Source organism: Mercenaria mercenaria, chromosome 6 (assembly GCF_021730395.1).
Source record: "Mercenaria mercenaria strain notata chromosome 6, MADL_Memer_1, whole genome shotgun sequence".
NCBI classification, from domain to species: Eukaryota; Metazoa; Mollusca; class Bivalvia; order Venerida; family Veneridae; genus Mercenaria; species Mercenaria mercenaria.
Genome location: NC_069366.1, coordinates 14,574,219 through 14,592,099, shown reverse-complemented (window position 1 = coordinate 14,592,099; position 17,881 = coordinate 14,574,219). Strand labels below are relative to the sequence as shown.

Below are 17,881 nucleotides of genomic sequence, written 5' to 3'. Positions count from 1 at the left end.
AACAAAGATATTTGTTGATGGCAGTCATTTGGATTGGGAATTAGTTTCAGCCTGGAATGCATGCAAGTAGAACATTGACCCCAGCGGAAAGATGGTATTCCCAAACTGACCGTATTTTGGTGATACAAAAGAATAGTACATACATAAATATATATGTTTTATATATATTTTAAATCACTAACAAATTTTCCTTTCTCGTTTATTTTGGCTCTATTTTCTTCTATTTTCTACTAACAATCTTTTGTGGCTTGACGCGCACGAAAATGTCTACGTCCTTTTAAATGGTTAGACAGTATTGGAAGATAGATACCTGTGACTTAAATTTGCAAATACTGGGTTGGTTACAAAAATACGATAAATATAACTGAATCTCACTGATCATGCTGTACAAGATCTATAAAAGAAATGTCATGGTAGACACTATCTAGAAACAATGATTTCTTTGTGCGATTCTCACGAATCGGATCAAACTGAAACTCCCAGTACAACATCAAAATAGAAAAAGTGGAAACTTCACAGGTCGCTCAACACGACAAAAACGAAAATGTTGCAGGCTCGGTTTGATTTGGCCTGTTCATGGACGGTAGTGGAAATGCATGCTACCGTCCACGCCCTCTAGCCCCGGGTTGAACAGAACTCAACATTTACACATGCTAAAAGTACAAAAAGCAATTTAGAGACATCTGCAGATGTATTCAAACGACGGTGCACATGGAACCTTCAATGATACACGGGTTGTGGCGTGTAATTCCATGAAAAGCGGCGTTTGATCCCCAGATAAAGTAATGGGTTTGCCCTAAATGAAAAAACAATGGGCAGAACTAAACAAAATGGAATTTAGAAAGGGGATCTGAGGTTATGGGGCCTGCATATCACAGGAACTGTCAAAAGACAAAAATAAAAAGCAGGCACCATATCCAAGGGGTGATTATACAATTCCCAAGGCTATGAAAGCGGGAGTATTGGAACGCTAGCAAGACATTTCGACCCCAAGACATTTCGACACCAAGGGTTGGAACCACCCAGGCCGAAATGGTCATGCTGAGAAACTAAACAGTACCATTAACACGACATAAAAGTCGTGCTGAACGATCTGAGAAGATCGAAATATAACAGCCCTGATTGAATGTACGGGGAGACTTTTTACGGCCGCCACACGGCACAAACAACGCTGCTGTGATAATAAAATAGAAAAAGTGGAAACTTCACAGGTCGCTCAACGCGACAAAAACGAAAATGTTGCAGGCTCGGTTTGATTGAGCCTGTTCATGGACGGTAGTGGAAAGGCTAGTGTTAAGCCTTCAGTATTTCACTAACAGCCTAGCTGGTTACGTGTTCTGGCACAATCATCGTTTTTTTTATTACTAACTATATTTAACACCCAAGTATAATAGTAAGATTTTCTGAATGACTCCCGACCTTCCAGTGTTGTAATCAAATTATTAAAGTTGATTGTTGGAAGATTGGGATGTTTTAGTGGTTTATAACCTGTATCCATAGTTTGTAAGAGTTACTTGCCCTGAATTGGTCATGTGACTTTACGGAAGAAGATTTCCCAATTTTCATAATGTTTTGACTATGAATCATTTTAAACAACTTAAATTAAACATTCGAAAGCATTGACCAATTCATGTGACATAGCTTCATCTGTTTATTTGTTCAAGTCTAACAGTTAATTTCTGTCAATGTCTGGAGGAGGCACACTACAGGTACAAAAGCAAAACATTACTGTACCCCACCCAGTCCTCGTAGCTGTCATTTTTTCCCGTTTGTACCGGCCGTTGATGGATATGCTAAATTTATAACCACAAGTTTTGTAGCAGACATTGATGTGTACATTTTGAAAGCCAGGTAGAAGCTAGACTTTAGAAGAATTATGTGTGCTGATTCTTTTTTCCATCAGTTTTTAGACAAATTTTATCAAGTAATTTTTTGGTTTAATGATTAAAGTGAAAAATAATCTAGGCCCTCTTGTATAGCAGCATCTGTTCATTATCATCAAACTGTTTCCAATTATTGAAATGAGTGTGCAGTATCAGTAAACAGTGTGGCATCTGTGGACTGTCAAAATTTACTTAACAAAGATGTGTATGGGTATATATGGGTTTGGTTTTCTGATATTATCAGTTATTACAGTAATAATATTCCTATGTTGCACATACTTCGCCTTTATAATATAAATTGTACTGAAACAGAAAAATTTATAAAAGAGCCTAACATGTATATAACAGTCACATGAGGTTTACAATTTTTCATAAAATGAAATATATCGATCAGTAGTAATATAATATCACAATCAATACGATTTATAAATATACTTACGCCAAAAAAGTTATTTATAGATCTTATATTCATCATATGATCAGAACTATGTTAATGACAACCAATCAGTGGAATGTATGAAATGTAGTCATACGCAGGTGACATGATTAACAACAGTATAAATAAAGGTAATGCCTTGCATTAGAAACAGTGCGGCTTATAGATTGTCATTGATAAGGAAACATTAAAAAATATAGAACTGAAAAAAAGGCAAATTGGACTAAATATATAGACTAAGTGTATATTGATAATTTTTTTAATTGAATTGAATATACTGGTAACGGTTTAAGTAAAAAGGAAAGATGCGGTACATTGAAGGCAGAGGTGCTTACTATGGGGGACCAGCAATATGTGTTAGTATAAATAAAGACTAGCATTTAATTGAAATGAAAAATTAGTTTTAAGTACAAGTAGAATTAAGTAGAAATGGAAGGATAATTTTAATACTAGGCATATCTTTCAACTTTATATTGGCCATTTTTGTGTTAATAATATATCTGCACTCTTGATTGTTTTTGCCCAGTTCTAATTTGAAGAGTTATATTAGTTTTATCAATAGATCTTCCCGTTATATCCTAGCTTGGGACCAAAGTTTTTTGTGTGTGTTAGGCTTAAAGAAGGTTAATAAGGGCTGAAGAAGAAAAAGGCATTTTCAAATCCAAAATGATAATAGAAACAGAAGTTAAAGGCTATCTTTAAAATAAAAGAATCTGCAAATTGGTTTATGAGGAAACATGATCAGTTTGGCAGACTTCAACTTCTGGAGATGGAATGAATAGATGCTGTGGTTTTCTTGTAGGACAACATAATATTCCTTTCTGGCACAATGTGATATTGAGACTGTGTTGGATTGGTTAATTGTTAATTTTAACAACAGTACAAAAATGATTTTTTGATTAATTTTAGAAAGCTATTGAGCTTGTTACCAAGGCAACAGAAGAAGATAAGAAGAAAAATTATGAAGAAGCCTTGAAACTATATCAACATGCTGTAGAGTATTTCCTACATGCAATCAAATGTGAGTTGTATTTGTCTTAATTCAGTAAATTTATGTTGTACACTTGAAAGTCTGAACTTCCAAGAATTCTTACCAGTTTTAGCATAGTGCCTTGTTTAATGTATTAAAGGAGTCATTCGTAATAGTGAAATGTTAAGTACTTGAAGTTTGATGGTGAGAGATAAGTAGATCATTTTTTTGTCGCATTTTTGTTGAGCCTGTTTTGTTTAAAACCATACAGAAAAATGTGCTCTATTTCCTTCAGATGAAGCACAGAGTGATAAAGCAAAGGAGAGCATTCGTGCCAAGTGTATACAGTACCTTGATAGAGCTGAAAAACTGAAAACATACCTCGGCAAAAATGACAAGAAACCAAAACCAATGAAAGCTGGTGGTGGAGGAAGTAGTAAGAAGTAAGTTTTTTGTTTGCATTAATTCCTTGTTTTGTTGAAGGTTTTAGAACTCTCAGTCAGTACTTTTGAGGGTTCACTTTCTTTAGAGATGGGTCTTTTTACTAAACAGGTGTCTCATGATTGGCTGTATCAATAGGGGGTAAAAGATTGTCACTGCAGAGAATATTTGCTTTTGACTGCTGCACTTAAAATTATTCCAGTCTAGAGCTTGTGGGACAAATGTCTACAGATTTTGCCTATTGTTTCTTTAACCCTTATCATGTTGGACACAATTGATTCAGCCTTTACGACCAGTGTAGATCATGATCAGACTGCACATCCCTGCAGTCTGATCAAAATCAGCACTGTTTGCCATTCAGTCAGTATCTTTTTGGTAAGCACCCCTTTTAACAGTTAACATTACTGTCCGAATTGAAAGATTGAATCATGGACAATTTCTTTACAGAAATTTAACATGGTAAGGGTTAGATACAAGTCTTAATCGTATAATCAATGATAAGCTCTTTTGAAAAACTTATTGTTTTCTCATTTACAATACTTAATTTATGTAGTCACTGTTTTAACTCCTTTTATAATTATTGAGCAATTGGGTTCAGTACTATTTTTCCTACACACAGAAAGTTATTGTTACCAAATTACATAGATGGACACGGATTGTATCTTATATGTTATCTCAGTGTTATATTTTTTTAAGCATACTTTTCATATAGTAATTCTTCTATTCTAATGATAACTTGTTAGCACTTGAACACACCTACTACAGCAATTAGAATGTCATTACCTATACATTAATTTCAGAGATTCGTCTGACAGTGAAGATGAAGAAAAAAGTGCTGATACAAAGAAATTTGAAGGGGCCTTGTCAGGTAAAAATATTTTGTTTATTCTGATGTTATCAAATGTCTGTTTTATTTAGTTGCTCACTTTTTTTGCTACAATTTTGTTGCTAGCCTTACTCGTTTGGCTTATCGAGATTACTTACCGGTTTTATGATCTGATATTTTATAGTTGAATGTGACGGAAACAGCGATAGTCGAAAGTTATCACGGTGTCCCGAAACACCCTATTATTTGGATTATTTTGTTGCTCTCTTTATTTTTCTGCAATTTTTCTGCAATTTTTCTTTCTTTACTGTTTAATAGATCTGTTGTTGACTTATCTTAAGTTAATAGTAATACTTAATTTAAAATGATGAAGTTCAGATAAACCAGTTTACACACATCTAGATTTAGGTCTCACTTTTACTGATGTTTTAATATTAGGATCTTTCAGCTTTGATTTTATGTTGGGAAATATCTTGCCTAGACTAAAATGTCTTGTCAGGAATGAAACTAACTACACCAAAAAATACCAAGTTGTCAGACTTGTTAAAAATGAAATAGGATAACTTCAAAATATCATCAAGATGGAAGCTGTGGTTAGAAAGCTATATATAACTTACTGTTGCAAGGTGTCCGATTTGTTTTTACTGTAGCAACATTACTGGTTTACATGTACAAAATTTCAAAAATTGATACTATATAATTTTTTTTCACGTCTAGGTGCCATTGTGATGGAGAAGCCCAACATTCTGTGGGATGATGTTGCTGGCCTCGACGGAGCCAAAGAAGCCCTTAAAGAAGCTGTCATTTTACCTGTAAAATTTCCACATTTGTTCACAGGTTTGTAAATAAAACAATTATTAAGGTTAATTGGTATATTGTCTCCAAGATGTACTTAGCAACTGTTGATACTGTTTACAATGAAAATTGGGGTTATGAGTTGGGAATGGAGGAGTGGGTATTTCAGAATTAGTAAACAACAATTTTAAGGCTCTTATACCAAATATGAACTGAAGGACCTGAAGCAATAGTTAAGAAATGCTTTGTAAACATTTAATAGCACCTAATGTTATTATTTTTTTGGTTGAAAGTATTTATCTATTCTGGCTACATCTGTGCTGTCAGAACATCCATTCAGTACTGCTACACTTACTAAACATCAACCAAACTTATCTACATCCCAGCACAATGAGACAGAGTCATTATTACATGGAAATGGAGGTCATGTGAACAGTTTTCAAATTGAGAAAGATCTCATAACAGTGCAAAATTAATTCAATTTAAAAGTTACAGTACCATGGTTACAAACAAAAGAAAAACCTTATATTAGGGGTACAGAAGCCAGCTACTTAGCAAATAGAACAGGGCTGGGATTAGACTGTACGTAAGTTTGGACGGTATTACACCTTCATTGGAAATACTATAGCATATTCCTACCCTTTTAGCGAAATGAAAGGTATAGAAATGATAATAGAAATAAGTTTTGGTTATTTGTTTGATTTATACTTTAATTGCAGGTGTCAATGAATTTAATGTCTAAATAAATCCAGTTTTTAGCTCGACTATACGAAGTATGGAGAGCTATCCTATTCGACCCAGCGTCGGCGTCCTTTCGCGTCCGCACTTTGGTTAAAGTTTTGATGCACTTTCTCTTTATCTTTGTTATTACTTGATGGATTTACTTCAAACTTAAAATAGTTATTCCTCATCATCACCCACATCATATGACACAAGGGTCATAACTCTGGCACCAATATTTCATGAATTATCCCTCCTTTTTACTTAGAATTTCAGGTTAAAGTTTTGATGCACTTCCACTCTATCTCAGTTATTACTAGATGGATTTGATTCAAACTGAATTTATTTGTTCGAAGTTTTGAATGCACTTTCTCTTTATTTTGTTATTTACTTGATTGAATTTATTCTGAACCTTAAAAAGTTATTCCATCATCACCCACATCATTGACATATGGGTCATAACTTGGCACCAATATTTCATGAATTACCCCCTTCACTTAATTCAGGTTAAAGTTTTGATGCACTTTCACTCTACCTCAGTTATTACTAGATGGATTTGATTCAACTGAAAATTTGTTCCACACTCTCCCACATCATATGACACAAGGCCCATAACTCTGGTACCAATATTTCATGAATTATGCCTCCTTTTTACTTAGAATTTCAGGTTAAAGTTTTGATGCACTTCGACTCTATCTCAGTTATTCCTAAATGGATTTGATTCAAACTTAAAATGGTTATTCAACATCATCACTCACATCATGTGACACAAGGGCCATAACTTTTGTGCCAATATTTCATGTATTACCAACTTCAGGTTAATGTTTTGATACACTTTCACTCTACCTCAGTCATTATTAAATGGATTTGATTCAGACTTAAAACAGTTGTTCCACCTTATCACCCACATCATATGACACAAGGTGTTAGCTCTGGCATCAATTTTTCATGAATTATGCCCCCTTTTACTTGGAATTTAAGGTTAATTTTGATGCATTTTCACAATATCTCAGTTATTACGAAATACATTTGATTCAAACTTGAAGTAGTTGTTCCACATCATCACCAACATGATATGACACAAGGTGCATAACTCTTGCACCAATATTTTATGAATTATGCCCCCTTTTTGCTTAGAATTATACTAATAGTTATAGCGTTTTGATATGCTTTATCTTAACCTCTCTTATTACTTAATATTTTTGACACAGACTCGCACTATTGTGCAATATCTTTATCCACCATTGGAGTCATTAAACACTCCAGCGACAGCTCCAGTTTCCTCAGATGTACCCATTTTCAGCATCACAATAGTCGAGCGCACTGTCTCCTGTGACAGCTCTTGTTGAAGTTGTCAAGCTGATTTTGACTGATGATACAATGTCATTCAAAATTTTCAGGGAAAAGAAAACCATGGCGTGGAATTCTTTTATATGGTGTAAGTTGATGTGTTCTATTGTACCTTTTAATATGAATTATTTATACTGGTTTAAGCTTGTCATATTTAAAGCCTCTGTTAGTTAAGTTATCTAAAATAATATATCTGTGTCAATCTTCAGTTAAAAGCTACATAATAATTTTGGTTCCCTTTACTACAAGCTGTTTCAGTGCTTCGTTCGTTGAAAGTCCATTTACATGTTTATGGATGTCCCAGTTCAGTTTATCACATATTTGAAATCAATTATTTCTGTTATTTATAGCATTAATATCAAGAGATGTTGAAAAGATTATGCTTCCTATGTTATAAAGGAATTAATGTTGATATGGTGGTTTATATTTTCAGCCTCCTGGAACAGGAAAGTCATTTTTAGCTAAGGCAGTAGCAACAGAAGCGAACAACTCAACATTTTTCTCAGTATCTTCATCTGACCTTGTGTCAAAGTGGCTCGGAGAATCTGAAAAGTATGTACTTGTCATGTTTGATGCCATTCACTGCTGTAAATTTATAAAGGAGCAAAACAACAGTCCCTCTATGTACTGTATATGTACTCATTTGGGCAGTAGTTTTATTTTAGCTGTATTTGTGGTTTTGTTCGGGAGTGCAAAATTAAATCAACCACCAAAATTATGTACATAAATTACAAGTAAAAAGGTTAACAATTATCAACATTTTGGTTTCCTGGAATGGTGTCTGGAACTAGCAGAGTAATAAAACAGATTTGTCTAAAAAGTAATTGTGCACCAGCATGCACTGCTTGAAATAACTTCATTTAATTTTTAGATTAGTCAAAACCTTATTCAGCATGGCTAGAGAAAACAAACCGAGTATAATATTTATTGATGAAGTGGATGCGCTATGTGGATCTCGCAGTGAAAATGAGTCAGAATCGGCACGAAGAATCAAAACTGAGTTTCTCGTTCAGATGCAAGGTGTAGGAAATGACCAGGATGGTATGTGCTGCGTTTTAGCTGGAGTTTGTCAATTTAAACATTCAGTGTTTCTTTTGTTGTCAACCAACTCAGTACAAGTAATATGCCAACCTTTAAAAGGTGGAGGAATCCCACAGGTGTGCCACTGGGCATTAGTTTAGGTATAGGTGGGCACATAAGTGGAACCAAAATCCTTCCACAAGTCATTTGGATGGCTTTCTTGCATGACAGTATGAGCAGGGCTTGAATAAACCAATAGAGGGAAGGGCAAATGGTCCATTAAGTACTACTTAGCAGGTTATGGAGAGCTTGAGACCATCAGATAGTTACATAGGACAAGCAACTGTTTACGATGGTATGAATTGACTGAAGAAATTGTATGAAAAATTTGTACCTGTCTTTTTTGCAGGGTAGTAAATTGGTATTGATCAAAAGTCTTTAAGTACATATGTGTTGTCTCATAAAAACAAACAAAATCTTTCTGTTATGAGATAAAAATAGATTCAGTTCGGGGTTAAGCTATATCTTGCTAATTTGATTTTTAAATTTTTTTTCAGGTGTACTAGTTTTAGGAGCTACAAATATACCATGGAGTTTAGATTCTGCTATACGTAGAAGATTTGAGAAGCGTATATATATCCCGCTTCCTGAGGCTCCAGCCAGGTCACTTATGTTTAAGCTTCATCTTGGCTCTACACCAAATTCACTCACTGAGGAAGACTTTAGGTAAGTTGATTGAAAAGTAAAGTTCAAAGGTTCAAATATTCAGATTTTAAAACAACATAAAAAAAATCCAACTGTTCCTGCATGTGACAAGCAGCTTCATTAGAATCAGCTTGACCTAATGCTTTCAGTCCAACACTAGCCTTTAGCATCACAAGGTGATTTCACAGGTCATGTTACATAACTAGCTTTTATCTTGTCAAAAATTATGTCCCTTTTTAACAGTGAAATTTGCTGAACGTTTTTGCATATAATCTAGTATCATTTGGAAGAGTTTCAAGTAGTTTTTATACAGCTGTTGAAATTTTTTGTTGTAAGGTTGAAGTGGTTTTGAGCCACTTGTTTCAATCATGAATGCATTACTTTATAAATTCGTGTTAGAAACACAATTTGTTAAATAATCAAAACTCTTTTTAGCTCATGAATCTGATTATTGTCATCACTTGACTGGCGTCGGCGTTGCCTGGTTAAGTTTTATGTTTAGGTCAGCTTTTCTCCTAAAGTTTAGGCTAAAATATCAAAAGTAATTGCTATGAAACTTGAAATTGTGACCATCAGTACTGACCCTTGAGTCAGCAGTCAACATAACTCATCCTGCTTTTGCAAATTGATGGCCTTTTGGGCTTAGAAAATATCAGTTTATTGGTTAAGTTTTATGTTTATGTAAACTTTTCTCCTAAACACTCATCAAGATTGCTTTGAAACTTGCAACATTGCTTTACCCTCATAAGCTGATTCGTACAGCAAGTAACATAACTCAAGCCTGCTTTTTGTCCAGAAATTATGTCCCCATTTTGGACTTAGAAAATCATGGAGTAGACAAATATTTCTTTATACAGGAAAAAAAAATCAGTGAGCGTCTGCACCGGCAAGGCGGTGCTCTTGTTTCCACCTTACAGTAGCTATCTTATGTAGTGGTCAAATAAAAAGGCAGATGAAACAGCAGAAAAATACATTGAAAGACATGATGACAATGTTTTTTAAGTGAAATTATTGTTTTTGTCTGCAGACAGCTGGGGGTGAAGTCGGATGGTTATTCTGGTGCAGATGTTTGTATTGTTGTGAGAGATGCCCTCATGCAGCCTGTACGTAAAGTACAGACAGCTACACACTTCAGGAGGGTAAGTGTTTATATCATTCTGGCATCAGCTATATTGTGTCTATTGACCCTGCAATCTCACCTTGCTACCTGGCTATTGACATTGCCTCAAACCTGTTTGTAAGGAAAACTAGGGAAAAAGTGTCTCGTTGAAAGTAAAATAAGGGATAAACCATCTGTTTGTAAGTAAAACAAAGGGGAAAAGCATCTGGTTGGAAGTAAAAAAAGGGATAAACCATCTCGAAAGTAAAACAAGGGATAAACCATCTGTTTGAAACTAAAACAAGGGATAAAGCATCTATTTGTAAGTAAAACAATGGAAAAAGCATCTGGTTGAAAGTAAAACAAGGTATGAACCATCTGTTTGTAAAAACAAGGGATAAAGCATCTGGTTGAAAGTAAAACTATCTGTTTGTAAGTAAAACCAGGGAAAAAGCATCTGGTTGAAAGTAAAACAAGGGAAAAGCATTTGGTTGAAAGTAAAACAAAGGATAAACCATTTGTAAATAAAACCAGGGAAAAGGTGATCTGGTTGAAAGTCAAACCAGGGAAAAATGATTGGTTGAAAGTGAAACAAGGGAGAAACCATCTGTTTGTAAGTAAAACATGGGATAAAGCATCAGGTTGAAAGTAAAACAAGGGATAAACGATCTGTAAGTAAAACAAGTGATAACCTGTCTGGTTGAAAGTAAAAAAGGGATAAACCATCTTGTTGAAAGTAAAACAAGGGATAAACCATCTGGTTGAAAGTAGAACAAGGGATAATGATCTGTTTTTAAGTAAAACAAGTGATGAACTGTCAGGTTGAAAGTAAAACAAGGGATAAACCATCTGGTTGAAAGTAGAACAAGGGATAAAGCATCTGGTTGAAAGCAAAACAAGGGATAAACCATCTATTTGTAAGTAAAGCAAGGGAAAAAAGCATGTGGTTAAATATAAAACAAGGGATAAACCATCAGGTCAAAAAAGAAAACAAGGGATAAAGCATCTAAATATAAAACTAGGGATAAACCATCTGTTTGGATAAACCATCTGATTAAAAAAAACCAAAGGAAAAACCATCTGGTTCAAAGTAAAACAAGGGATAAAGCATCTGGTGGAAAGTAAAATAAGGGATAAACCATCTGCTTGAAAAATAAAACAAGGATAAACCATCTGAAAGTAAAACAAGGGATAAACCATCTGCTTGAAAAATAAAACAAGGGATGAATCATCTGGTTGGATACACCATCTGTAAGTAAAACAAGAGATAAACCATTTGGTTGACAAATAAAGGAAGGGATGAACCATCTGGTAGGATAAACTGTCAGGTTGAGAAATAAAATAAGTGATAAACCATCTGAAAGTAAAACAAGGGATAGACCATCTCTGAAAGATTTTCATCCTGAAATTTTAAAATTCAAAATATGTATATCAGGCTTCTACTGCCAATAATAAAATGTATATGAAAAAACTTAATGCTGGTATATTCAGAATCGTAATAATAGATTATTACTGTTGTAGGTAAGAGGTCCGTCCAGAGACAATCCAGAAGTTATTGTTGATGATCTTTTGACCCCATGTTCTCCAGGGGCACCTGGTGCAATAGAAATGAACTGGACACAAGTGGATGGTGATAAACTGCTAGAACCTGTTGTTAGCATGGTAAATATTCTGTTTATTTCTGTCTTTAGATATTTTATTTAATATTACCTTGGCTGATTGTTTACTGAGCAAATTTTTATCATGTTTTCTGACCTGATTCATACAAGGTTTTTATTTAAATTTTGTTTTCTGCCGTCATTTTTTCCAACAACTTTGAACTGAATTCATACTGCCTTGGAAGCCTTGTGGTAGAGCACCCACTTCGAGTGAGGGAGGTCACAAGTTCAATGCCTGGCCGCCTGGGGGATGGGGTGGGGGGCATATGTTCTCCGTGACTATTTGATAAACGACATTGTGTCTGAAATCATTAGTCCTCCACCTCTGATTCATGTGGGGAAGTTGGCAGTTACTTGCGGAGAACAGGTTTGTACTGGTACAGAATCCAGGAACTGGTTAGGTTAACTGCCTGCCGTTACATGACTGAAATACTGTTGGAAAATGGCGTTAAACCCAAAACAAACAAACAAACAGTCTGATGTCAGTATAATGTGTTTAAGTGGAATATCATACCAGGTGTGTACGGCATGAAATTACAGTGAGGAAGCACTAGAAAGTTTGGCATTGTGTTTACTGCTACAAGTAGACATGGTGGTTTCTATGACTGAAAAATTGTTGAAAAAGACCCTAAACCTAAACACACTCACACACTGTGAATTCATGGTCTGTTAATGTAAATCTGAAACTTTGAAATGTTTGCAATTTACTTAAATCATAGCTTTTCACAACCGTGTCAGGATAAACTGAAGGAGGGTAAAAATATGTTGGAACATCACTACAGCATAGTTTCATTACACTAAATACATATTTTTTTATTCCAGAGTGATATGTTGATGTCACTGTCAACACAGAAAGCGACTGTCAATGAAACTGACTTGAAAAAACATGAAGAATTCACAAACGATTTTGGGCAGGAAGGCTAGCACATATTGGAATTGTGACTTGATTTTCCTGTTAATAGCGATGTAAATTATTTTCGAGGAGGAACAATTTGATCTGCTGTTTTCTGAATAACTACAAACATAATCTAGGAGAGCAGCATTTTAGTATCATAAACAATTCAATATGAGCATGAGTGCAAAGGAGTTACTGATGATTGTATGACTGTTAATGCTAAAACAATTTGAATATACAGTTGGACGGTATATCTAAGTTTAAATGTTCCTAAAAGTCACTTTTGCTTTAAGACGTTTGAATTAGAAATTATCATGACTCTAGATATGATTTTTGATAGTTTTGTTTCCAGTACTTCTATGATTTTTGAATAACATTTCTAAACTTGTATCCAGAATAGCTCAATTCTTCTCTCAGTGTTGCTAGAGCGATTGTTTATGTGACTTAATCAGAACAAAAATGATTGTTATGTACCAGGAAACACTCAGCTCCCTTTTTGTTTTACTTCAGTGTTATAAATGTATTTCTTCAACCCAAAACTTTAAAACATTTTGTTCCTACTGATTCAGTATTCTTCAGTCTCATAATTCATAGACTTTGATAAACTTTTTTGTCCTATGACTTGAATATGTATATCTTTACTGTCTAGGAATGTAAGATATACTTCAGTCACATGTATAGGCCTTAAATGCACTTCAATGTTTGTAGTAGACTAGGGTAATTACTTGATATGAAAACTTTGATACAGGTACAGTTGAACCTAAGCAATCACCTGTATTAAGCAGCCACTTGCATTAAGCATCCAGTCAGCTTACTTCCAAAATTGACTTTCTGTTCTAATTTCAACCTCTCTTAAGCAGCCACCTGCCTTTAGCGGCCAGATTATGCTGCTCCCTTGGCTGGCTGCTAAACACAGGTTTGACTGTATATCCCTAGATAGGTTTTGCTTTAAGTAAGTTGACTAGAAACTGTTTGTACAGATGCTACCATACATTTTACATTATCAGTGTTAGATCAGTCATTATAAAAATGCATTACTTTTAACCCTTAGCCTGCTGGCAGCAAGTGATTTTGCCTTTGCGACCAGTGCAGACCTGCGCAGGCTGATCATGGTCTGCACTGTTCGCTATTCAGTCAGTAAATTTTCAGTGAACACCCTTTGAATAATAAGTGATGCTGCCCAAATTGAATGATGGACCAGTCCATTTTAGAAATTTAGCAGGGTAAGGGTTAATTTACTAATTGATGATATACAATCAATATAAAACATTTATGTAGAAAAATGATGTCAGTGACAACTTCAGCATATCATGAATGATTGTCGGTTTTTTTACTATTTCAGATTTCTCTGTTTACATTGTATTACTTTTATCTAGTAAACTTTATTCATGTCATTACAAAAAAATAAAATGATTATGTAAGATAATAATGTTGTATTGTATCTGAAACATTTATAAATTTATTCACATAAATACCTGACTCACAGATAGAAGAATGTTCTTATAAACTAGTCCTTTGAATTAAACAAGGAGCAGTAAGGGCTTCTTTGAAATAATTCATCATATCAAGTAGTGAATTGGACTCGACAGTTTGATAGAATTATTAGATAAAAAATGACTGTTTTCAGTCCAAGTCTTTCATGAGGAAAGGTTGTCAGTCATAAAAATAGATTTGAAGTCCTGAGACATGGTTAGAAATACTGGATAGTTTAACATATTGAATATTTTGTTTCTGTTAGGTTTTTAGTTAAAAGAACACACACTTTAGGTGAAGTGGCAACTTCACAAAACACATAATACTGTGATAAGTGATAAATCCACCACCAACAAAAATAGAACTTAACTATACCTGGTGTAGTATGGACTGATGCAAGGTGAACCCTTAGATATCTTTGTTTCCATTGGGTTTATTTCGCTTGAATTTTATGTAATATGCACTTTTGAACATATGCAACAAGTTTCCAATTGTGTAATGAGATCCAGAAAATTATTCTAAAATGCAAACAGGCCGTTGTCTTCAGTTGCCCTGTGTTACCAGATGGTGTTGTGAAATCACGAGTATGGTTAAGATTTAACGAATTGATTATTCTCTAAAATATTATTTGTTTTGATATATGAAGTAAAGTTGCTCCTCATAAATTTAGGTCATACATGTGTTCTAAGGAGCTGATATTATTTTGCTCCAACATAATTAAATTATTGTTGTATGCTCCTAAATATTGTATTATATAAGGTCTATGAGGAGTAGTCATGTGATTTCATATTGTATTATATAATTTTGAATTCACGAAGAAAGCGTGCATAATTAGAAGTACTATAAAAGCTCTAGAAGTTAAGACATTTTTATGACATTACAACGTATTAGTGGTGAAAGAAATATACACTTGGATTTAAATGGATTTACAAATAAAAAATAAAAAGTTATAGTTATAATATTCATTGTGGAAAGGACAAGAAAGGAATATAATATTATTCAGTCTAACATAAATCCAAATCCACCACAGTTCGTCATTGGATAAAAAAGGTCCTGAATTTAGCTGGGAATGAATGAGTGAATCTGCATATAATACTCTATAATTATAGTGAATAGTTAAATGCTATTTTTGTTTAAAAGTCTTTTTTGAAGTTAACACTCGAGAAAAATGTCTGTTATTGAACTACATTGTGATTCAACTGCATTCAAGGAGGCTACCATGACATGTTTAAACACTTGTCACCTAAACAAACTGGTTGTGCATATTTTTATAAGAAGTTTGGTTTTAGGTAGCAAGGTTAAATAAGCAGTGTATTGTTAGTTGGGTAACTGTTTCGCCTTTTAACTTACTGAATATTTCTTTACATTGTATTTGTTATTCAGACAAAAAAGTATGTTCAACTTATATTTTGTTAAAGGTTTTGATTATTTTTAATCAAAAAATGTATATATCCTGTCAGTTGTTGCAGATTTTGTGCATGATTTGCTACCACAAAACTGTGTAAGTCAGACATTTAACATTTTTTTGGAGCATCATTGGATAGTATAGCCTGATACAAAAAGATCTTTCCAACATAATTCATTCATCTTTGGTAATTTATTACATTTATACTATTGGCAACAATTACAGATGTCTAGAACTGTGATGTTTCTATACATGTGAAAAGAAGCATTTATCTTGAAGACTGCATTGCCTGTTTCACTTATTATCACACAGCCTTCCTATTTTGAATCCAACTACCTGTATAGATGTGGATCTATTCTTCTTATTTATAATAATATGAGCCGTGCCATGGGAAAACCAACATAGTGGGTGTGCGACCAGCATGGATCCAGACCAGCCTGCGCATCCGCGCAGTCTGGTCAGGCTCCATGCTGTTCGCTTTTAAAGCCTATTGGAATTGGAGAAACTGTTAGCGAACAGCATGGATCCTGACCAGACTGCGCGGATGCGCAGGCTGGTCTGGATCCTTGCTGGTCGCATACCCACTATGTTGGTTTTCCCATGGCACGGCTCATATGTCGTTTTCACATTACACTAGTAAGATGAAGGTTTTTGTGAATCAGAAACAACAAAGTGAGGTTCAGAGTGAGGTTAGTAGTCATTGCAGAGTGAAGTTGTTAGCTCACTCAGTGCTCCTTGATCAGGCAAGTTTATTATGAGAGGAACCATCTGGTTTCCTTTGCCTGTGAACTACTTCATGTCCAACTGCTGAATGTACATGAAGATTGTATTTTCTTAAAATTTAGTCCCTTGCAGCCTTTCCCTTCCCTTTCCAGTTCAATTCAAATGCTTCTTTGGAAAAAGAGAAATAGATTTAAAAATGTATCATCTTGTGAGTTCAATGAAATAATAAAAAAATAGTTCCTTTCATTCTTGTCTAGACTGTTACGTTCAGCTTGTACTTTTACGTTAGTGTGAAGTAAGTCCAAAGTCTAAAATTAGAATTACTTTGGTATTATTCTAATTTCAGGTCTCGTACTGCATGTTTGAAAATTCATGATTGTCAAATGAGCAATCTAGGGCCACAGAGTCTTCTTGTATGTTTTTTATTGTACATAGTAATGTATGTATCATTTTGTGATTCTGACTTGTGAATTTTTTGTACTCTTGTTATCTCTATTATAAGAATGTATGACAATAAAATGTTTTCAATTAGATTTTGGGCTTCCATTTTTCATTTATGGTACAACTGTTGAATATGCTTTTTAGCTCGACTATTCGAAGAATAGGGGAGCTGTCCTACTTGCCTCTGCGTGAGCGTTAGCGTTTAGTGTGAGCGTCACACAAATGTTAAAGTTTGCGTACCACACCAAATATTTTCAAAGTCCATTGAGATATTGCTTTCATATTTTGCATACTTGTTTACCATCATGACCCCAGTCTGTAAAATGGAGGAGGCAACTCTATCAAGCATTTTGACTGAATTATGGCCCCTTTTCGACATAGAATAAATGTTAAAGTTTGCGTACCACCCCAAATATTTTCAAAGTCCATTGAGATATTGCTTTCATATTTTGCATACTTGTTCACCATCATGACCCTAGTCTGTAAAAAGGAGGAGGCAACTCTATCAAGCATTTTGACTGAATTATGGCCCCTTTTCAACTTAAGAATAAATGTTTAAAGTTTGCGTACCACCCCAAATATTTTCAAAGTCCATTGAGATATTGCTTTCATATTTTGCATACTTATTTACCATCATGACCCCAGTCTGTAAAAAGGAGGAGGCAACTCTATCAAGCATTTTGACTGAATTATGGCCCCTTTTCAACTTATGAATAAATGTTTAAAGTTTGCATACCACCCCAAATATTTTCAAAGTCCATTGAGATATTGCTTTCATATTTTGCATACTTGTTTATCATCATGACCCCAGTCTATAAAAAGGAGGAGGCAACTCTATCAAGCATTTTGACTGAATTATGGCCCCTTTTTGACTTAGAACATGCTTATTGTAATGTTAAAGTTTTACTCATTGCTTATATTATACTATCAAGCACTGAGAATAGTCGAGCGCGCTGTCCACTGACAGCTCTTGTTCCTGGATGTCCATAGTCATAGATCATGATATATTTTTGATATCAGAACATATTTCAACACCAGCCT

The 17,881-nt window shown here is 34.4% G+C and overlaps 1 protein-coding gene across 2 annotated transcripts; it reads left to right on the top strand.

Moving 5' to 3' along the window:
- The first annotated feature begins 1,515 nt into the window (after positions 1 to 1,515).
- Positions 1,516 to 16,932, top strand: LOC123550659 (vacuolar protein sorting-associated protein 4B-like). 2 transcript variants are annotated; one of them, XM_053545185.1, is made up of 12 exons: positions 1,516 to 1,709; positions 3,229 to 3,340; positions 3,585 to 3,732; positions 4,531 to 4,598; positions 5,274 to 5,393; positions 7,472 to 7,509; positions 7,855 to 7,973; positions 8,293 to 8,462; positions 8,999 to 9,167; positions 10,174 to 10,285; positions 11,767 to 11,907; positions 12,726 to 16,932. In XM_053545185.1, the coding sequence occupies exons 1-12, from the start codon at positions 1,686 to 1,688 to the stop codon at positions 12,825 to 12,827; spliced, it is 1,323 nt and encodes a 440-aa protein (XP_053401160.1). In that variant the 5' UTR covers positions 1,516 to 1,685; the 3' UTR covers positions 12,828 to 16,932. The 2 variants fall into 2 exon arrangements, with proteins under 2 accessions (XP_053401160.1, XP_053401159.1); XM_053545184.1 differs by lacking the exon at positions 1,516 to 1,709 and adding an exon at positions 2,483 to 2,675.
- Positions 16,933 to 17,881: the final 949 nt, after the last annotated feature.

Bases quoted from the DNA above. Each gene is read 5' to 3' on its own strand.
- LOC123550659 (XM_053545184.1), top strand. From the start codon at position 2,625: ATGCGGTACATTGAAGGCAGAGGTGCTTACTATGGGGGACCAGCAATA. The intron at 8,463-8,998 runs GTATGTGCTGCG...ATTTTTTTTCAG, and splicing joins TGTAGGAAATGACCAGGATG to GTGTACTAGTTTTAGGAGCT. The intron at 10,286-11,766 runs GTAAGTGTTTAT...TTACTGTTGTAG, and splicing joins CAGCTACACACTTCAGGAGG to GTAAGAGGTCCGTCCAGAGA.